This window comes from Chrysemys picta, chromosome 10 (assembly GCF_011386835.1).
Source record: "Chrysemys picta bellii isolate R12L10 chromosome 10, ASM1138683v2, whole genome shotgun sequence".
Lineage (NCBI taxonomy): Eukaryota > Metazoa > Chordata > Testudines > Emydidae > Chrysemys > Chrysemys picta.
Window position 1 is genome coordinate 26,669,651 of NC_088800.1, and position 23,897 is coordinate 26,693,547.

The window sequence follows — 23,897 nt, forward strand, 5'->3', positions numbered from 1 at the left end:
CCATGTTTCCTTTTAAATGTAGCATCTCCTTATCAGGAGTATCATAGTCCCCTAAAGCTTTTATACAATCAGGTTTGATTGCTTCTTAATGGCTTTTCCCAACATGAAAGGCCATAGGGTGGGAATTTAACACCTTTTATCCAAAGATGCAGTGAATGGCCTCTTAGTGGAGAATTCTACCCAGGGGATGTGGAGGTCTAAATCCACTATCAGCTCATGGACAAGGCTTCAGCAGCTCTGTAGCCCCTTTGTGGTGGCCGTGGCTCCTCCAGGTCCTGGACTGCAGCAGTTGCCAAAGACCCTGACTGTCCCCTTCAAAGGGTCAGAATAACTGCAAGTTCACTGGCTACATTCCTGCTCATCCTCCATGCTGGCCTCTGTGCATTTGGCACAGAGAATAGCTCTGCCACAGTTAGGGGTGCAAAGTCCCTCTGCACCTCTGTCCTCCTCCCTGCACTGTGGAGAGACGTCTGTGGCTTGTCCACTGCTGGGTGTATTTCGCCCCTACTGGATTAGGATCATTTTAGTCAACATAGCTAAAATCTTGTGTTGAATTAAGTGTTACTTATATATAATATATAAAATATCAGTGTTATAGGATTTGAGGAATTAGGTATTTTGTGTAACAACTCACTGCAAGTGTAATCCACATGGTCCAATCAGATCCTCTATTGATCTTACCCCATATTGTTTTTACTGATATAAACAAATATGCTTTTAGGCCATAGGAATCTTTGCTTTTCTTGTACACTTGTATATTTACTCACCTACAATTTTAGCACAGTCCTCCAAAGGAACTGAAGAAAAGGATTAATAGAATTGAACTGCAGCCATAAAGCCATGTTAAAATGAGCCAAGATATGTTGCTGTTGGTGTGTTTAGTTCAGTCTCCAGAGCCATTAGTGGCTCCTGCGTTGAAACACAAATGCAGTAAATCTGATGCCAAATCATAGAATACCATGTTGGGGAGAGGTGGAAGAGTCCATCAAGCTTTCCATTTTGATGTTCCATTCTGGATTTCAATATGTTCCTTTTAATTCTAGATATAATCTCCCGAGACCATTTTCAGATCATTCAGATCTGTATATACAGTGTTAACTCTGAATAGATGTGGAATATATATGAATATATACGTTGATTCCATTTTAATCAGATTTCAGAGTAGCAGCCGTGTTAGTCTGTATCCGCAAAAAGAACAGGAGTACTTGTGGCACCTTAGAAACTAACAAATTTATTAGAGCATAAGCTTTCGTGGACTACAGCCCACTTCTTCGGATGCATATAGAATGGAACATATATTGAGGAGATATATATACACACATACAGAGAGCATAAACAGGTGGGAGTTGTCTTACCAACTCTGAGAGGCCAATTAATTAAGAGAAAAAAAACTTTTGAAGTGATAATCAAGATAGCCCAGTACAGACAGTTTGATAAGAAGTGTGAGAATACTTACAAGGGGAGATAGATTCAATGTTTGTAATGGCTCAGCCATTCCCAGTCCTTATTCAATCCAGAGTTGATTGTGTCTAGTTTGCATATCAATTCCAGCTCAGCAGTCTCTCGTTGGAGTCTGTTTTTGAAGTTTTTCCGTTGTAATATAGCCACCCATCATCATCACTCTCCAGCGCATCATCAGAGATCTGCAACCTATCCTGAAAGATGATCCTTTACTCTCACAGATCTTGGGAGACAGACCTGTCCTCGCTTACAGACAACCCCCCAACCTAAAGCAAATACTCACCAGCAACCACACATCACTGAACAAAACCACTAACCCAGGAACCTATCCTTGTAACAAACCCCGATGCCAACTCTGTCCACATATCTATTCAAGTGACATCATCATAGGACCTAATCACATCAGCCATACCATCAGGGGCTCGTTCACCTGCACATCTACCAATGTGATATATGCCATCATGTGCCAGCAATGCCCCTCTGCCATGTACATTGGCCAAACCGGACAGTCTCTACACAAAAGAATTAATGGACACAAATCTGACATCAGGAATCAAAATACTCTAAAACCAGTGGGAGAACACTTTAACCTGTCTGGTCATTCAGTGACAGACCTGCGGGTGGCTATATTACAACAGAAAAACTTCAAAAACAGACTCCAACGAGAGACTGCTGAGCTGGAATTGATATGCAAACTAGACACAATCAACTCTGGATTGAATAAGGACTGGGAATGGCTGAGCCATTACAAACATTGAATCTATTTCCCCTTGTAAGTATTCTCACACTTCTTATCAAACTGTCTGTACTGGGCTATCTTGATTATCACGTCAAAAGTTTTTTTTTTTCTCTTACTTAATTGGCCTCTCAGAGTTGGTAAGACAACTCCCACCTGTTCATGCTCTCTGTATGTGTGTATATATATCTCCTCAATATATGTTCCACTCTATTTGCATCCGAAGAAGTGGGCTGTAGCCCACGAAAGCTTATGCTCTAATAAATTTGTTAGTCTCTAAGGTGCCACAAGTACTCCTGTTATTTTAATCAGACTACATCTACTTGTACCTGACTGTGTGATACTGAACCAGCTTCTTTGCTCAATTTTATCTTTCATGGTATAAAGCTTTTGAATTATAATCACTCTATGTAAACCAGTAAGATAAGCTGTTATGAAAAGTTAAAGATGTAAGGCCCTAGTTTATTGGTGTCTAATTAGATTACTACTCTAAATAAAAACATTTGTTTTCCAAATTAATTTAAAAATCAGAATTGGCACCAACTACTGTATAATATCTCCAGTAACAGGATCTGCCTCAGTAAGGGTAAAATTGTCCTCTGATTACACAGCTGTACTTGGTTTCAAGCTGAACCTCTGCTCTCGCTACACATACAGATCTCTGATACCAAAATGATTTCCTTCTGTGCATGGCAGGGGAACAGAATATTAATGCCAAATACCACCATATAGTCCACTTTCAAAACTGTGAAAAGACTAAACCCACTTATAATAAAAATGCTGGCTGAACTATAATTATAATTATAGTGTTAGACACAGCAATAATTAAAGACCAGGATCAATAGCTGTCAAGTGTCTGCAGGTGCTATAAACATTACTTTTCTATGACGATATGAAAGCTGAAAAGATCACTTAAATTCTAGTTTTAAATGACAATGCTAATGGAACTATATTTTAGCCAGAGAAGAATCTGCTATTTAAAGTGAAAGACAGATGAAGGAGCACCAGCTTGAACTGAAAATAAACCCCCTATTTGCAAAGAAATGGATGAGTTGATCATAGCATTTCTTCACTGCTATGTATTTTATCATTATCATTTAGTTGAAAAATTTACAGTATGGAATTTTTTCAATGATAACTGAATTGGCACCTCTTTTCATGACACATTTATTGAAAATAAATGATTAAAAATACAAATTAGACACATCACTTTTATTAAGATAAATACCCATGGTGGCTGTACTTCTTTTTATTATTGTCTTCACAAATCTTATGCTTTAAGTTCTTTGCATTTTTGTTTTTGTTTTTGTTCATCTGTGTTTTACTCTAACCTTTTCCAGGTCTTTCTCTTTAGAACTGTTTTGGGGTTTTTTGCACTCATTGATTTTTTTTTTTATATTGGTTTGCAATGGATATTTTGTGAAAGTGATGGTCATTGTATTTAATATTTAAATTGAATTTTTCAGATTCTTTTCCTCTTTCTCTGAAACTTTTTGTATTGATTATTTTCAGATATGTTAGAGAGTTTTACATAGAAAGGTGTTTTTCATTGCAAAAAACAGTTTAATAAAAAAACTGTTAAAAAGGGATAAAAAAGATGAAATGAAGAAAGAGAGAGAAAGCTGGCCAGGCTTTTGGAAATTGTTTTACTCTGATGCATGTTAATGATATTACCTCAAACACCTTCTCTCCAGTGTACCACAGTGACAGTTATAAGTGGGAAACTGAATTATTTGGAACTTCCATTGCCTTCTGATTGGCTGTTTTTAAATTTAATTAATTAAAATAAAACTTTACTGCACTTCTATGAATAAATAGTTTTTTACCTTTTTTTTTTCCCTTAAAAATTTATATGTAAAGGTCACGGCCATTCAGCAATCTGACAGGGTAAAATCCATTTAGTTTAATGAGAATTTTATAGAAAATACCTATTTTTATTACTCATGGGTATTTTTATAATTTTCTTATGGCAACATAGTTATAGGTATTCATGTAATTTTTCTTGGCTCACAGCCCAAACTATTGAATTTAATTGGGGTGGGGGGGGAAATGTTTAGGTTTTTGAGCTATGGCATATCCAGCTTTGCTGTGCGGCAGATCCTGTAGCATTCCCCTTCCTTCATCTGCACAGTTGTATACTAGTATAGCTGGTCTAAAGAAGAATCTGCATGCATGACTTTTTTTCATATGTTGTATTCCAGCATCTATGGTTAACAGTAAAATCACTTATGTCAATGGGGCACTCCATGAGCAGGAGGACATACTAAATGCAGAAGTAGGCAGGAATGGGGCCTAGGTTTGCTAAAAGTCTAAATTGATGTCTGATTCTGCTTCCATGGAAATCCAACATCAAAATTCATCCTGACTTCAGTGAAACCAGATTCCAGTTGTTATTGTGAGCTTTTGATTTTTTTTTTTTTAAGTGGTTGATTATTCAGTAAAGGTGGACCGGAACTTAATTGTTTAAGTCCTGACGTGATTTAGCTTCATACAGAGTGCAGAATCCAGTAAATGCTATTGGCTATCGGCCCTTTTGCTGCACATTGGACATGACTTGCAGCCTTTAAAATATATTCTTTTTAGATTAAAAGCTATATTTATACCAACAATTGTATTTTATATTAGAGGGGCACCATTGACTCAAATTCCAAAATATAGTTGGGATGTAAACAGAAATGTGACCTTTCAGAAAACCACTAGAAAAGGTTGTTCTTAAGTATTTCCAGGCAGTGGAAGCAAAACATTACAGCATTCAGAAGCTGAAAGCAGAGTCCGTGAAAAAATGTCACTAATTATTTTTTGTTTGTTTTGCACCCAAAAATCTTTTCGTTGAAAAATTTCTACCAGCTTTACCTAAAAGTTAATCTGACTTCATTATTATTGTCTGTGCTGGAAAAAAAATTAAGTAAACAAAGTATATATAGCAAATAATAAAACTAGATTTAAAAGACATTTCAGTTTTAATAATATAGGGGAATGGTTCTAGTAACATAAAACTTGTCAGTGTCCCTTCATCCAGACCATTAAGGAATCCTTAAACAGTTTAGAAAATATCACTAATAACTTAAAAACGAATTTTAAAATATTTGTTAATAGGATGAATAACTAAGTAGTGTCATTTTGTTTTTAAAGGGGTACAGTCTCATGTATTAAGTCATTTATTACTAATACATATTAGTGTATTACTAATAACCTAAATTTCAGGCCTGAAGTCTAGACAATGGCCCTTTAAAACAACATACAAATCTGGAGCAACAAAGTAATTCATATACTTTGAATGTAGCATTAGTTTTGCATTGCAGCACTCTATGTACAGTGTTCAGGTATCACTTCTTACATACGTGTAGTAAATACTGGAAAATGGCCATTGCTGCTCCTCTCAGGCCTCCCTCCAAAATTCCCTCTTTGTACTAGCCTATACTACAGAAACTGTGTACTAACAACCATCACGACTAGCACGGTTCAGCCGTATCATGAATGGTTTTAAAACAATGTTTTAAGGCTATGATAGGTCCACTGTAGTGGCACAACTAGTTAATCTGAAACTGTTCTTGAAAAGTGTAGTTTTTGTAATGTATGTTGTAACCTGGGCTATCTTTTGTCACTCTTAATGCTGTGTCTCTGTCTCTCTCGTGCCTGAAACTACATCATTCAGTTCATATTCACACATGCACAACAAGCAGCGTTCCTTTTTCTCCTTTAGATTTTTAGAATGTACTTTTTGCAAAGCCTTCAGTGCTCATCTCTTCAATCTTGTCAGCTCAAAACACAAAATGGAGTAGTTTACTCGTGTTCTGTTCTAAACAACATTCAGATCGACTTCAGTGGAACTCACTTAAGCAATCAGTCAACAGGTTTCTTAAAATACTCCTTCACAAGAGACAGAAATGCACATATTGGGCCAGAACCTCAGCTGCAGGCAAGCAGCATCAGCACAACTTGGCAGAGAGACAAAAGGGGGGACAATAGAAGCTTTCAGAGGCTACTTGAGCCGAACCAGCCCCCCAGTTTAAGAACAGCCTTGAGCCAGCTACCAATGACCCCAAGGGACTGGTACTGCAACTGGGGAGCTCTGTGGCATCCTGGCCACGCCCATCTTTCTCTGGCCACATCCATTGCATTGGTGGCTGGGAGGGACGTGTGATAAAAATTGCTACAGTGGCTCTAGAATATGCAAGGATCCCACTACTCAAGGGAGATAGTCTTGTAGCTAGGTAAATTAGCTTTAGGACAAGTTTGCACAAATTGAGTGGTGAAAGGTTGCCCTAGTGAAGGGGAGAATCTTAAGTTATTAACACTATATCAGTTAATGTTCCCTACAGAGCACAGAAAATGTCACACTACTATTGAGGTGGCCTCTTATTGTTATTTTATCATCACTCTGACAAGCAATTGTTGGTAATGACTTTTTTCCCCAACTATGAAATATAAAAGTTTTCATATAGAAATATTTTAATTTTCATGCTATGCCAAATAAATGCCCCCAAAAAGGGCAAGAGATTAGCCTATAATAAAAGTTTTGGGTGAGTTCAAAACCCCTGAGAGCAGAGTCCTCTGAACCCCGTAATGGAGTTCCTGTTTCATTTTGTTACATATTTTTATATCAGCTAGTTGTTACTTGAAAACTTTTGTTTACTTTCCATATTCTAAAAATGCACGAAGTGTCAGAAGCCATGTTAGTACACATGTATGATCATGGCATCTGCCATAAGACATGTTAGTGCACGTCTGTGATCATGGTATAAACCATCCAAGCTGACCCTTTTGAATTCAAGCTGTTTTGGAATATATACACATTCTAGAACAGAAAGTACAATATTGGCTGCACACTGAAATCCAATGACTTTTGGTTTCTGTTTATGGAATAAAGTCTTTTTTTTTTTTTTTAACCTCTTTGCCTTAAGATCTTCCTTATTTTTTTTCATTCACAGATCGAAATACTAAAGAAAAAGATCATGCAAAAGGAATTGTTTATAATGCAGCTTCTAGAAAAAATCTCTTTCCTAGAATGCGAGGTAAGGACTTAAATTAGCTTTAATCTTTTAAGGGTTAAAATTGTTTTGATGTGATTTACAAGAACTGTTAAAGTTAGAACCATGCTGTCTGATATTTTCTTTATGTAAATTCACTGTATGTAGTAACTGGTCTTGAATATGGAAACAGAAATAGTTGTGACATCAGGATCATCATGAATGCATGTAATAAACAAATAATCTTTACATTCATGTTGAACTTCTGTAACATAGTTATGCATTTACACTATAGAGACATTAAAAAAATCTAGCATTCTATATGAACGTCATTGATTGACTTATGTTTTACAGTCACAGTAACTTTATTTTCCAAAAATAAGTAAATTTTGTGTATTCTAAATAATATTTTTAGAATGTTGATGAAGAAAGCCTTATACTGGACTTCATAAATTAAAAGAGAGAATACAATGTTAATGAGCTGAAATCATTTAAACTTATTTGTCTTCTCGGAAAATGCAACTTGAAAGGTCATGCAGAAAATCCTTCTTTTCCAGAATAAAGAATTACAAGACAGGTTGGACTACTTAATGGAAACCCACCCAAGGACTAATGTAGAAACAAGAGAGATCGGAGTAGGATGTGATCTTCCATCCAGGTATTCAGAGCTTCCACTAATTTACCGGAAAGGGTTCTCTGCAGAAAATCACTCTGTCAATAAACCTATCCATTAAAACAGCATGTGGATTTGGAACAATAGTTTATATCTCTACCAACAGTAATTTCTCAAGAACTTATCCGCAGTCTAATAGTTAACATACTTTTATTTAATGATCTTTTTCTTCATGGCATACAGAGTGGTGTGTAGCATAGAAATGATATTTACCATTGACTTAATTTCTGACACCTACAACAAACATGTTTTTTTCTTTTAAATGATGGAGCATGGTAGAGACTCCTGGAGTGTTTAACTACAAAAGGTTGAAATGAGCAAGGAGTTAAACATAGACCCCTAGAGTTCCACCTTTTGGGGGATATCAAAGAATTGGTCTTGTGACCTATAGGAAAAATAGCATTCAAGTTTTCCTACTGTGAGTGCAGCAGAACATAGCAGCAGAACTTTAGCACTTCAGTTGGGTTGCATAAAGTATCTAGTATGTTGGGCAGTACTGGAATTTGGCTGATCCATAATTCAAATTAGGCTAATGTTGTGTGTTCAAAACATACATGGTCCATCACTATTTTAAAAAGTCAGTGTTTGCTTCAAATTGCTAGATATTATCTGAAATACTACAGGAACCTAATATAGGAAATAACATATTGTTGACCACTGTTTGCTGTAAGAGCGCCTCTGAAAGCTATTAAAATATAACTATTAACATATTAACTGTTGAACTACGTGTGTGTAACTAGGTGAATCCTGTTCCAAGCCTGACTAATACAAGCTTCAGGGGTGGGAGGAAAAAGTGGTGACTCCTTCTAAAGGTTGAGTAGTGGCAGTAGAGTTCCTTTTAAGGCTGCTGTAGTTATTGTACATGCTCACAGCCCTACATGGGGACTGGCCAGTGGATCTGCATAGTTATGTTTTATCTCCTGAGCCTTTACCTAAACTGCTTTCTTTGCTTTGATGGGAAGGGTGTCTTCACAGCCCATTTGTATGGGCTACACTCTCTCTCTTACATGCTTCAGTGGAACCATGTTTGTTCTGCTATAACCAAGGCTCTGTGCACTTGCATTAGGAGGGGGATAAAACTCGCTTAAAATAAAAAGTAATAATTGTCCATGAACAATAAACCCCAATAGCTTTGCCATTTTTAAAACACCCAGCAGTACATTAATCCATTTTAACAGCCCTGCAAAATAAATATTTAATTTTGAGGAATGCAGGTAGGCACATGAAATCAGTAAATTATTTTGTATAATATAATTTGCCCTCCTAATATAAAAACTACCATGTCCGTTTTTCAATTTGTTTGGCAACTTTGAGCTAGAGCATAATTTAATGGCACCATGAAGCTGACAAACCCTTCTTTGTGGTACTTCTTGGGGCCCCTTTAGATCTCAAAGCAGCCTTTGCATAGCTATCAGATTTCTCCCATTCTTGAAACTTATCCGTGACATCTACCTAGTTTAGTTTTTATGAAACATTTTACAGTCAATTTTATTTTTTAATTCCATGTTATTCGTTTTTATGGCTTTAGGGAGACTCAAGCATGCTAAATTAGAGCACCTGTGTTGCTATATAGTCTAATACGTGATTTGTTGATGCTCACATCTCAAACTTGCTAGTATCTGGCATAAGATTATCAAGAGTTCTTCGTGACATTTAAAAAGATATCTGGCGTGTATCTAACGTGCATTACAGCTTCTAGAGCCAGTATCAAAAAGAACTTTCAAAACACAAGTTCTTTGCAGTGAAGTTTACAGTCTAGCTGCGCAAAATGACATGTCAAGCAAAACAAGTTGACCACAGACTTTGACAGTTAAAATGTCTTTCTCCTCTCTTAGTAGTACAAACATCGACAGCAGAAGGTCTCCTGAAACTTCAAGACCTGTGAGGACATACACCCCATTCAAGAGAGTCCTGGAGTTTACTGTGAAGAATAATACATCTTAAACACACAAGTCAATGCTTTCCTTACAAATAAGCAAGTGCCTTTTGCAGCTTATAAGAATTAAGCTAAGCAGCCACAGAGAAGACCAGCAGCCGACAGTTTTGCTCAACATTTTTTGTGTGCAGCTTTTTAGTAGCTCCATATCTGAAGTTGCTACTGACGACAGTGTTTTGCATGGGGTTGTGGAAGAAGAGCAGCGTGAAAATGCAATATGTATTGCTTCTTGAGAGGAAGCTGTATAGTGCAATTTGTCATATTTCAAACACATTGAAGGAGAGACTGTTGTACAGTTGTATAGTTTTTCTGATTGTGTGTTGTAATTCTTTCTGTAAAATGAAACTGTAATTTATTTTATTTTCAATCTAATATAATCTATAATTCTCCTGTAAAAGGGCATTGATTTGCAAGCCACCTCTTTTCTTCTTGGATGGATCACCTGTTACAGTCCTAAGGGTTCTGTTTGCCCCAAAAAGGTGCACTAGTATCCAACATTCTTTTGCAGAATGTTTATAGCAGAGCTGTGTACCTTAGGTAACTATCAAAGAACTTGATCCTACAAACACTTGCTAGTGAACATATTGCTTACTACTCAGTAGTAAGCACTAAAGCTTCACTGCTTTGTTGGACTGAGACCTTGGTTTGTACTACAGTTAGCAGTAAGCAATTATAATCAGTGATAAATGTTTGTAGAATCAGGACCAAGTCTTGTAATCAAGGCCCTACATTTGGATTTGGATTTGTTCTTGGTCCATTTTGCCCTGGAAAGAGGAATGGTTAACTACAGAGCAGAATTTTGCCTTCAAAGGGCAGTAGCTGCATTATTCTATTATGTGATTTTGATTCAGAAGCCTATTTCTTCAAAATTTGGCTTAACATCTCATGCCCAACTTCCATGTGCCAGCAGAAATTACTCCATCTACTCTACACGTGAGTATTTGAATACAGGGATGATTTTTCAGATCTTGTTTATAATCCCAGAGTTTAAAAAATAATACTAATTTTATTTTTAAATGTTTTCTTATGGTTTGATTAAAATGGGTTTTTAAAAAGAGTGACTTTATATTAGTCACAGCTGCATTTATTTTAAAAAATGTACTGTTACTTAATGTTGCTCTAGCATTTCATATTATTACTGGAGGACACGAGGCATGCCTCAGGGTTTCTCACAATATGAATGTGTTCCCCAACCTTAACCAAGATTTTAAACTTCGGCACCAGCTGCAGAAACAAAGTAAGAGATCGTGTTTTTAATTAAAATGACCAATAATCTACATCTAATAAATGCCTTGCTTACTCCCAAGTTTTTCATGTTTTTGGATGCTTGTTAGAGAAGTTTGTCTTGAAATTGCACTTTGTAACTGGCAAATAAAATAGCACATTTTTCAGGACAGAATCACAAGTGTCTGCATTGGTGTGGATAGTTTGGAACACTTGCAGAAACATTAATTGTTCGAAGAGACCAAAGCAATGGAATGGAATATCAACTAAGGCACCAATTCTGCAAGTTCATATACACAGTAGATCTCACTGTGTGTGTGAATCTGCAGAGTTAGGGCCTAGTGAACCTGGACTTCAACTTCTGAACACTGAAAATGTTCATTTTCTAAAAAGCAAAGTTCAGTATTATACTACCTTCAAAATTCAAAGTATTTGTTTGTTTGTGTCCTCCCCCACCCCCGCCACCCAAAAAAAATCAAGGAATGTGTAAATTACTTCAAATACAGTTGGATGGAGATCTGTATAGTATCTGCTTATCTAAAGTGTTTTATTATAATCTGTGCTACCATAGAAGTAGCTCTTAAATGTTTCATTTAAAAAAAAAATCCTAAAATACTGATTCTGCATTAATACCAGTGAAGGGATAAATCTTTCTCCTAGTGAAAAGGCATAGAAATTGCTCCACTGGGAAAGGGCCTGAGGACAAGGCCCCCTACTTTTGATTAAAATGGGTTACTTTCTATAGACCCCTGAAATGAGGAGCTATTTTTATATTGCAAACCAGAGGAATTGTCTTGTGACCAGGTAGCAAGTACACTGAAACTACTCACACCCTGACATCAGTGGTAACTGTTGTTTAACCTTGTGTGGAGGATCTTTCCTTGAATTACACTATGGTGCCTGAGACTTGGTGCCCTGGTGGTTTCTGAGAGACTAAGCTGGCTGAACTGGGATTCCAGTTTGATTTACAGCCAGTTTGAAGTTTATCAGAATTATAAATGAGAAGTGAAACTTGGCAGGATCTTCAAATTCATTAATATGTGCCAGAGATGATAGTGAGAGACAAGGTGGGTAAGGCAATATCTTATACTGGACCAACTTTGGTTGGCGAAAGACAAGCTTTCGAGCTACACAGAACTCTTCTGATGGTGGTTGATTTTTGTATACCCAGTGCATATATGGTATGCTTGCCTAGTGCATGTGATCATGACTCCCTCTGGTGGCTGATAGCAGCAACCATTCAGACTATAATTTAGCCTGATTTACACTAAAAAGTTAAGTTGACCCAGCTAAGTCACTCAGGGGTATGAAAAATCCACGCCCCTGAGAGATGTATTTAAGTCGACCTAACCCCGGTGTAGACAGTGCAAGGCTGATGGAATTCAGTTATTGCCTCTCAGGGAAGTGGATCGCCTATAGGAGAACCCCTCCCATCCGCACAGGTAGTGCCTACACTGAAATACTACAACGCTGCCGCTATGTCGCTGTAGTGTTTCAAGTGTCGATAGGCCCTCATTGTTTTTACTTTGTTCAAGTGATAGATGCCTGTGATCTTGATGCTGAAGATTTTTGAATTGAATCCCACTTGTGATTCTGGTGTCCTCATGGGTACGCAGCCATAGTTCATTACACAAGCATCTCTTTACATCTTACATGGCAGGATGGCTCCACAAGCAGTTTATCTTGATCATGTGATGAGGCTGGTTTATTATATGGGAGCAATCTTTAAACTTCAGGTGGCTGGATGAAGACTGAATTAAAAGATGGGTGAAAGGTGCATGGTTACAAAAGATGTTAAGCTTTTCCCCCCTAAGTCATAATGGAGCCCAATGCAGTTAGTTACATAGGCAAAGGTTCAGAAACAACAGTCATTTTGTGGAGTTTCTCAGCAAATGGCATTTGCTTGGAGATTGTGAGAGAATGGGGGAAACATTGGGCTGTATTTTATTATAAATATCAAAAGGAAATTCATTATGCTTTCAAAGGGTTCAATGGAATCTCTTCTGAAAATGTCACACAGGCCTCATTAACGCTGAGTAAAGCAAAAAATCAACCACTCTGACTGTGAAACTGCACTGGGCTTGCTTCAGAGCAACTGGATCTTGGGTCTTCCTTGTAGAAGTTTCCTCTTAAAAATATATTATGATTTATAGAATAATTTGAAATATGGATTAATTTCTAAACCAAATGAGAAGGACTGAAGAAACTATGTACTAGTTAAGGACATCTTGATATCTGATATGCTGCATAGAAATCACTGACTAAAAGAACAGACAAGGATTTTATAATTGAATTTTGTTCAGACTTGATTGATGGATACTGTGTGGTCTTGATGATGAAGGAGGGAGAGGGGGAAAAAGTTTGTTACTCAGAGAACAGTTAAAGATTTAAGGTCAGATCATCAGCTGGTGTAAATCAGCATAGTTCCACTGTCAGGAGGTCAAACTAGATGATCAGTGGGTCCTTCTGGCCTTTGAGTATATATACCTAAGTCAAACTGTAAAAGTGTTTTCATATTTCAATATCCTGTTTGTCAACACTGGTTTGGATACATGTGTCTTACAACACTGGAAATTAGGGGGTTTCTGGAATAGTCAATGAGATCCATGTAGCTAGGTCCTATAAAGTGCATTGAATATGTAAGAGTAAATTATATCATTTGATTTAGATCACAAAACAGTGTTCATACCCCATATTCTTTTGTAATTTAAACCATGTTGTCAGCTGTCTTGTATTTAACTCAGAAAAGCATTTGGGGATTCAGTTTGCATATACACTGTATAAATAATAGTTACATTGTACATTTTAATATCTATGGTATGTAGGATTTGAAAAGGATAAATGCAATAAATACTGTGTATTTTATATGAATTTTTAAACTCTAGTTTCTCAACACTAATTAGAATATAACATAAGTTTACCATAAAAATCATAGAAACAACTTATCCTACAAACCCTTCTAGGTGCAAAACATGTATGAATTTGAAAGTGATTTGTTTGGCTCTTGGACTTTCTTGTTAATGTTTCCTTTGGCAGATGTACTCTTGAGAACAGGAAATCACTCCCTTGTTTAGGACTGAAAACTGCTCTTTGAGCTAAGGATCAAGTAGATGAGGCTCTTAATTAAAGAAAAGAGAACTGTAGACTTGTTTTGGATACACAACAACTGGCATAGTGGTCCCTTCTCCCTCAAAAAACAAACACAAAAAAAACCTGTTTTAAAAATGACTTATCCATTCTGTTGTCTAAACCGAGGGCAGATGAAGATAGATTCCCGAGTACATCAGAGATGATGCTCCATTGACATCACTGGAGTTATACCACTAGAATAAATTGGCCCATTTTTTATAACTTAAATTTCCATTATTAATCAGACATATTAATGTGTATATTGTCTTCTAAAAACATATTTTAAATGACGCAAATAATATGTTGACTGCATCAAAAAAGTCTTATAAATATGCAAGCAATAGCAAAGATTAGAACCAGCGACTAATCAATGATGAGCAGTGTTATTAGTTTACAGAACTCATCTTAAGAAAGCAAAGTGTTATAGCTTAGCTAATACCTTCTTAGATGTACTTTTATATGGGCATTTTTGATAGCTTTGGGGTGCCTCTCAGACTTGGACTCTGGTTTTCCTGTAAATTGCCAAAATGCACTAATAAAATCTTGTTAATATCTGGAGGTTTTAATGCTTCTAAGCTTTCATGAAGAATTCCAGGATTTTCTGAGTGGGGGATTGGGTTTTTTGGGGGGTGCAGGGGGGTTAAGTCCCTGATTTGATATTTGGGAGTTTTTATGAGTGGATGGGCAGGTTAAAAAGTATACAAAGTTAGGAGTGTAGGATTTGGCCCTTTACTAAGCCCATAGGCTGTTCAGGAGATCTCACCATCATCAGTGTAGGAACATACACCACCGGGGGCGGGGGAGGAGGATGGAAACATCTATTTTAATTTTTTTAAGTAGGAGATACCAGAAAAAAATAGAAATGGAAAATTAAAATGTTTGTTTCCAAAACCCAAAAGTCAATGGCATTTTGAGTCAAAATTTAACATTTTTAGTTTTGCTTTGAAATATCAATTTAAATTAAGATGCTTTTTTATTTTTTTTAGAACTTCCCAGTTGGTAAATCAAAAATTTCAATGCATCCGCATTTTTCCGATAAAACTTTTAGTTGAAAAACGTTGACCAGCTTTAATGCTGTAGCCTTTTTCCTATATATTCCCCCCACCACCACCACCCACCCCCACAAAATCTTTTGGTGTGGATAGAGAGAGAGCTTCAATCTGGTACCTTCCAGAAGTATTAAAAATTCACACATGCAAACATCTATCTCTATCGGAATGTCCCCAATGACTTGTATATCGGTAATATGTCAAACAATATACTTTAGGATACATTGCCTAATTACTTAAAAGCCTAGTCTCCCTATATAAAGAGCAATATTCCTCTCTCCTATCCTTGTCTCATCTGTCACCTCATTTATTCTAATTTATTTATCAGAAGAGTAGATTTTCTTCTCTTTTGCTCTTGTTATAATTGGATCTTCTTGTAGGTTCCAAGATGTTTGCCATACAAACAATACTGAATTGCATAGCAACTGTTCTTATACTATTGAGGAATAAATTGCATTTGACTTCAGACATGATGGAAAACAGACTATCGCCTTCTGTCAGCTGTTATTAGATAGCACCCTCTCTTGGGACAATAACCAAAGTGGGGAGCATAGTAAAGTCTACCACTATAAGAAACAAAGGGACCAATCCTGTGAAATACTAAGCACCTTATATGAGTGCTGATCAAAGTGTTCAAGAAAATAGTAGGTGAATGGAAGATTCCCCTCTAATGTGGAGGCAAAACATGCTCTAATACAAAGAAAACATTCTTTAAGACAAGCTGTGAAAATACTATTGATATGTAGGGTTGCCACCCTCCAGGATTGGCCTGGAGTCTCCAGGAATTAAAGATTATGTCATGTGATGAAATCTCCAGGAATACGTCCAACCAAAATTGGCACCCCTACTGATGTGCAATGTAAATATGCTGCTTCTGAACCCCAGTAGAAAAAGAAGTGGCCAAAGTCCCTAGATTGTATTAGGCTGACCATGTTCAGTGTGATGACATCTACTTGTCTTCAAAACAGGGCTGTTTGGGGCATTTCGTTCCTGCAAAACAGTTCTCTGTACTCTCAGCTGGCAAGGCCTGAGAATGCATGACCTTCCCCTTCCCCACAATTGCTCCGAATGCCATTTCGTAGCAGGGAGGTAGGGGTAGGAGTGAGGAGGGGGTTTCAGATCCACTTCTACCTTTGAGCATTTGTGTCTGCTTTCCTAGGCATCCATAATGGCTTCTGCTGAATAAGTGACAAGATCAAACTCGACCAGGAATGTATATTCACCCTATTCTTTTCTATAGCTGGATCACTTGATGACCTTCACCTAAATTACTGATCATACTTAAACCATAAAGGGAATTCTAAATCTTATCCTAATACAGGCATCAAATACTCAGTATTCTTCCTAATGATGATAGCTAAAGACAGATGAATGTCACAGTCTGAGTGATTATCCTTATGAGTGATGCCATAAGGGAACTCTCACATGTTTTGTATCCAGCACATCATTGCTGATGATTCATGTTGGTAATCTGCAACATGAGATTTCATCCCCATCACCGTTTTTCCTACTGTTGCATGGTGGTGTTGCAGTTTAGAGTTAGAAATATAAATTGTAAATGCTATTACCTTTCTGCACATGTAAAAATGCTTGAACTGAAGTTACACAGCAGCAACTCAATGTATAATAGTGATAGACCTGTAGATCATCCCGGCTAGACCTGTGCATGAAAAGAACCCTCTATATGTGTGTCTCCCTGTTCCCCTACAGAAAAAGGAGGCATTCTCTTTCCATGACATTGCCACCTCTTTCTCTGTGGTTTGCACAAGGAGAAGAGGCAGAGGTAGGGCAGCAGGGGGTGAGCTGAGGGATATGCATCATCCTGCCTCTGGCTGTGTAAAGAGTAAGTTAAAAAAGTTCCACTTATAGGTCTAAAGGGTTACTGGGAGTTGTTCAGAGGAGGGGCTAGAATTCAGAGCAGATGCAGGGGAATAGAGCCTTCATTTGGCCTATTACAGCTTCCATGGGATCATCTAAATTGGGGAGGGGGAGTATTCTTGCCTATTTGTCAGAGCCAAACCTGCCTCCCCTGACAGAATGATCAGGAAGAAATGGGGCAAACAGAAATTTTTTTCCTTCTCCTGTAGGATTTTCTGCAGGAGGGGATGATCTGGGCTGGGGGCAGCAGGCACTGATACAATCCACTCAATAGTCACTTAGTTGGGTTTTTCTCACCCTGATCATGTGTGTTTTTTTTTTTTTCCAATGGGTAGCTGCCGACTTGATTAATCTCATTTCCCCTGGCCCTCAGCCTTTCCATTCACCTTCCAGCTGAGCAAACAAAGGGGTGGATAGTCATTTTAACATGCTTCCTCCCTCAATCCCTCTGGGATTGGCCTTTAGTTCATCCTGTTCATAAAACAACTGTTTTAACAATCTCTGAGAAATGTGTCTCTTTACTAGTACTTGGACCAAGCGGCCTCTATTGGGATAAGCTTTAAAAGACCCAAATCTGCCACCTGGGAACCACCATTCAGCTAATGGCTTTATTATTATTTCTACTAGATGGAGTGGGTTTAATAAAGATCATGGCACTCATAACAACCAGTTGAGAAAAAACAAAATAAGCAAACCAATGGAGTCTGAAGTTCTATATTTACCTTGTGTATTATGCACAAAGATATTTTAAAACAAGTTTGACATAACAAGGACACTGTCTTGTGTTTGTTTAGATTTTGCATTTCTCTGTTTGAAAGTCAATGGAGTCAGTTTCACTTTTGGTTTTTTTAGTGTTGCAAGGTTTAGCTCTTGCATTGTGAAGAGGAATGTTTATTTACTTCAAATCATCTGTTCTCATTTGGGAATTTTTTAAAAAAGGTAGAAAAGTATCCATTGTCACTACATTTTATAAAAACCTGTATTTTCAAAATGTAAATTTGTGGCCAAACTAAAAATAGTCAATAGAAGATGTCAATTTGCAAAAATCCCTGTAATCTCCACCTTTACCCTTACTAAGCAATCCCTGACCATTAAAAATCTTGAGTCCTAATAAGTTCCTATAGTCAGCTACAAGATAATGTCCATTGAAACAAATGGAAAGGGCTAGATTTTTACCAGTGAAAAATGCAAATAATCAATTTTTGTAAGAAATCTAGACCCTCACTACTTTCTCAGTAAACTGATTGTTGAACACCAGACACAAGTATCTGCTTCTGTTCTCTACCATTTCTTTCATCCAGCTTAGTACAAAATGTGTTTCTTGCCATGAACATAATGACCACTTTCAAGAATGCAGACTTTGTGACACGGGGGATCCATCTTGAGTTGAACTCTGATGGGCTCAGGGCCCTTTGCCTCAATTGGGTCGCTTGATTTATTTAGTGCAGAAGTCAGCAACCTGTGGTTCACAAGCCACAGATCTTTTCAAACATCTGCACCGCTCAGCTTGAAATAGGAAACTGGCGCCACCCTACCATTCTCATTCAATTCCCTTCCTTCTCCTCACAATCCACCCCTCTCTTCCTGATTCCTGCTGTTTAAGTCCCACTCCCTGTAGTCTTGAGTGCATTTCTCCTATTTTGCTGGTTGTCTTGTGTTAATGTTTTGGGGGAATAGAGATGTATTTGAAAATTGCCATTTTGAGTCTCATCCTGGTATCTGTGCTCTGACACCAGTCACTTTACAAGGGGTGCCCCATTGCACAATAATTGAGTGAATATGACAACATTATATAAATGTTGCTCTGGGGGTGTAGACAGCTAATTTCTATTATTCTTGTTTGTTTATTTAAAGTACTACTAGAAAGTTTAACAAAATGACTTGCTTCAGGAATGAGGAAATTTTCTATCCAGCTGTAGGGGTCTGCTTTCTAACTGCAGAAGCACCAAGGTTGGGGGAGTGAAAGGAACAACTTTTCCACTTTGATGCATGTGGGCTGCTAAGAGTGCAGAAGGGAGGGTATAGATGCTGTCCTTTCCCATCTTTTTTGCTTTTTCAGCCATTACCAGAAGCTAATTTGGGAGGTGGAGGGACTTGTAAAAGTCCCCACAATTCAGACTTGAGTAACCACCCGGATCCTGCCCTCTGAGTAGTGAAACCACCACACTGATTCTTCTGTGTCTTCGTTCCTGCAGTCATGGAGGAATGAACAGGATTTGTCCCTAATGAATTAAAACACTGCATGAATATCTAATCGTTGATTGTCTAGGTTGAAAAATGAGACATCAGGCTCTCAGTAGAAAAAATATTGCAGACCCTGAGCTGGCCGCATCATTGGTCTGAACAGATAGAACACAATTGGGTGACTGAGGATTGCATTCACAACTGGCTTTGCTTCCAACATCATCTGTGACAACGTTTATTTTTAAGATACAGTGCTCCACAAAGTTTTATCTATGGTAGAGAAAAACAGTACATTTGCATTATAATGCATGACCCTATACACGGTTAGCTGGAAGGTGAGTGTGAAGTTCTGTGCAAAGCAGGAGTGCAGTTGGCAGGGACGTGGGATATTAGACCCCAAAGTAGCTGTGAGTAGAGATAAGGGGGCCTGGGAGGAGGAGGTGCGTGAGGCTTGCTCAGGAGTTGGTATATTTGTGTATATGGGATCCAGCAAGGGTCATGTAGAGGGGGAGGCGATCAGGGTTTGGAGAAGGGTTGTGTGGAGAGTTTAGTGGAGGGAGGAGCCTGGGGCTTGTGTGGGGGAAGGGACTAACGGGGGATGCAGGGGTTTTATGGTGAGGGGGGTGTCTGGTCAGGCAGGGGGGAGGTGGGCGGAGGTTTAGGGGCAGAGGAGGGGGATTGGGCACGTTTGGGATGGTGGGAAGGATGGGGGGCGGGAGAGACACGAGTGGGGTGATGATTTGTGGACGGTAGGCACTGAAGGCGCCAGGGATGTGGGGGGGGCGGGGCCCATCCGGCCAGGGGAGGGTGTGCGCGTGGTAGAAGAACGGCACCTAGAGAGGGGCGGGACGACAGGCTAAGGGCCTAGGGAAGGGGCGGTGCCTTCAGCAGCGCACACACCCGCGTTTCAACAAAGTCTGACCCCGCTGCCGTACCGTCCCTTCCGGTAACATGGCGGTCTCCTGTGGGCAACGGAAGCAGCTGGCGGAGCCGGTGTTGGGGAACCCCCCGCAGTGGCACGTGCCCATTCCCGGCTGGCTGGCAGCATGTCATTGCCGCCAGGGGAAGGCGGGGAGCTGCGGGGCCGAAGCCTGCAAGAGCTGCAGGAGATGCTGAGGCGCCAGGAGAGGCTGCTGGCCGCTCGGTGAGCCCGGGGCCGGGGGGAGCGAGACCATCCCGGGGCTGAGCTGAGCCCATCCTTCCTCGCGCACGGTCCCGCGCGGCAGAGGGGGGCGGTAACCGGCGTTACTGCTTCCCGCCGGGGACCAACTGCCCGCCCCCAATACACTCACCGCTGCCCTCGTGCATCTTCTGTTCAACACCTCGCTGTCATCCCTGGCCCACAGACACAACTGCCCTGCCTCCTGCCCTCCCGGCCACCCCTCCAACACACACACTCTGCTATCCCAACACCCCGCCCCACACACACAGCTGCCCTGCCTCCTGCCCCCCCCCAGCCACCACCTCCAACACACACACTCTGCTACCCCAACACCCCGCCCCACACACACAGCTGCCCTGCCTCCTTACGTGCTCTTCCCCTCCCCCCAGCCAACACACACACACACACCGAGAGACACATTGCTACCCTAACACACCGCTGTCATCCCTTCCCCACACACAGCTGCCCTGCATCCTGCCCCTCCCACCTCCAGCACATACACTGCTACCCAACACCAACACACTGCTCTCATTCCCCCCCCCCCAACAGAGCTGCCCTGCCTCCTGCCCCCACCAGCCACCACTTCCAACACACATGCTCGCACACACAGAGATACGCACTGCTACTCCAACACCAACACACCTCTGTCATCCCCACCACACCTGCATGCACGCACCAGAGCTGCCCTGCCTCCTGCCCCCCAGCCATCACCACCTATAACACAGACACATGCGTGTGCGCACACACGCACCACTACATACAACATCAATGTATCGCTATCATCTCCCAACTCACATGTGCACACATACAGAGATACGTACTGCTACCCCAACACCAACACACTATTGTCATCCCCGCCATACCTGCGTGCACACACCAGAGCTGCCCTGCCTCCTGCCCCCCAGCCACCACAACCTATAACACAGACACACACATGCACGCACACACACAGACTCACCACTCCCCAACACCAATGCATCGCTATTATCTCCCTTACACCTGTGCGCACAAACACAGAGCTGTCCTGCCTCCTGTTCCCCCCCCCAGCCACCACCACCTCCAGCACACACAGATAGACACACCACTACCGCAACACCATTGTTATTCCCCCCCTTCCCCCACACACACAGCTGTCCTGTGTCCTGTCCCCTAGCCCCCAACTTCCATCACCTCCAACACATACACACAGAAAGAGGCACCGCTACCGCAAGACCAACACACTGCTATCATCCCCCCTACATTAACACGTGCACACACACATAGCTGCCTCCTGTTCCCCCCCGCCCCTCCCAACCACCACCACCTCCAACACATGCAGACATGACACAGTGAAGCCTGATCCTGCCCTTGACTTTGCATGAGCACCTGTCCCCCCCCCCCCCCCCGCTGTCACTTTGGACGGTGGATACCACGGTGACAGGAGCTGTGCCCTTCTGAGAGGGATAACAACCAGGTCACAGATCGGACTCAGTGGGCAGAACAGGCCCAATAGTCATAAGGATTTTCCCCTATTGAAAGGGCCACCTCACGGGGGCTGTGCCAAGTACAGCGAGTGCAGTGATAAGGGACAGAAGGATTTGGGAGTCCAAGCACTACAGGATCAAACTATCGTAGAATTCAGTGCCAGAAGGGATGACCGGATCATCTGGTCTGATTCCTGCATATCACAAGCTACCAACACCACCTAGCACCTACACGCTATACCCAGTGACCAAAGTATTACAGTCTACAGGAAACTAGACTGTTAGGTGCCACAGGCAGAGAATAGGTGGGACTGAGGTGCACCAATGCCCAAAGCTCCTGCAGTGGCAGGGAAATGATTGTTAGGTAGACCCAGCTAATCCTGGCAAGTAACCTGCACCCACAAACTGCAAAGGAAGGTGAAAAAGTTTGTTACTGCCAATTTGACCTGGGGGAAAATTCCTTCCTGAGCCTGGGAGCAAGAACCAGTGAAGAACAATAGATAAATGATGCTTTTGCTTTAGTAGGACCTGATCTTGCAAGCACTTAAACATGAGTGACTCTATTCAAAGTCAATGGGGTTCCTCACATGAGTAAAACCACCCCATATGTTTACATGTTTGCGGGGTCAAGGCTTTAATGATTTGCAAATCTGACATGTTACCTACAGAAATACATTGTTTTTAAGGAGGCTTTCTAGTCTCGTTTCAATAAAAGGTGTGTGTGTGTGTGTGTGTGTGTGTGTGTGTGTGTGTGTTAATGAGTAAAGGCCAAAGTGGGGAGGAGAACACAATTTATGGGAGGAATATAGAGAGGTGTATCTAATCTTAGGCTATGTCTTCATTGTAAAAAAAGATGTCTTGTTTCACATCGAGATAGCTAGTTTGATGTAAAATTGTAGTGGAGACAAGACACAAGTAGTTTTATACCTCTGCATAGCTAGTTGAGGTAAACCCCAATTAGTGGGGCTATGATTGATTACAACTAGCTATGCTGAGGTAAAAACTCCAGTGCCTGGTCCCCTCTAAAAATGACAGTGAGGTAGCTAACTTAGTATAAAGACATATCATTTTTTTTTCTTTTTTTTTTCTTTTTTCCCCCCTTCCAGGGAAGGAAGACTAAAGAGTGGGGAAAAGGAAGAACTAGAACAAACATGCATCCTGCACAAATGTGCAATTTTAGCCCTATTCTCTAAGGCAGGGGTGGGCAAACTTTTTGGCTCAAGGGCCACATCTGGGTGGAGAAATTGCAACCCGGCCAGGGGGTTGGGGTGCAGGAGGGAGTGTGGGATGGGAGGGGGTGCGGTGTGCAGGAAGGGGCTCAGGGCAAGGGGTTGGGGCAGAGAAAGGGTGTGGGGTGTATGAAGGGGCTCAGGGCAGGGGTGCAGGGAGGTGTGTGGAGTGCGGGAGGGGGCTCAGGGCAGGGTGCAGAGAGGGGTGCGAGGTGCAGCACGGGGCTTAGGGCAAGGGGGTGGGGTGCGGCAGGAGGCTCAGGGCAGGGAGTTTGGGTGCAGGTGGGGTGCGGCAGGGAATTGTGGTGTGGGGTGCAGGAGGAGTTTGGGCTCCGGCCCGGCGCTGCTTACCTGTTAGTAAAACTTCCTTGGACCCAATTTACTGGTTGTGAATGCTACTTATTTGTGTCAGAATCACATCAATTTCTAGGTTGAATTTCAGACACACACACTTCTATGATTAATTTGCTACAGATAGCTTTGATAACATAATAGAGTTGTGAAGAGTATTCTGGGTAAGGCTGTCAAGACAACAGTTTAAGAAGTATACTCAAATTTTACATATGTTCACAGTTCCTAAGTCAATTGATAAATATCTTCAGTAATTATAGCACAGTTCATTTCTGTCTTGTATTTTTCCCCTCCCAGTTCTGTGATCTTTTAAATGAAATCAGTGTAAAATATTTGCTATCCATTAATTCAGCTCAGAATAATCTTCACTTGTTTGGCAAAATAATTACTTTTTTTCTGCTATAGTCATTAACTTATAAAACTACAGATGTAATGCATTTATGCAAACTTTA

At 40.4% G+C, this 23,897-nt stretch overlaps 1 protein-coding gene across 1 annotated transcript in view; it reads left to right on the top strand.

The window, feature by feature from the left end:
- Window positions 1-23,897, top strand: part of MYZAP (myocardial zonula adherens protein) — a 93,719-nt gene that overhangs the window by 64,164 nt on the left and 5,658 nt on the right. The window contains exons 11-12 of the mRNA XM_008164057.4: window positions 7,129-7,212; window positions 7,725-7,825. Of these exons, the coding sequence (XP_008162279.2) occupies window positions 7,129-7,212; window positions 7,725-7,825 (185 nt within the window). The remainder of the gene's footprint in view (window positions 1-7,128; window positions 7,213-7,724; window positions 7,826-23,897) is intronic.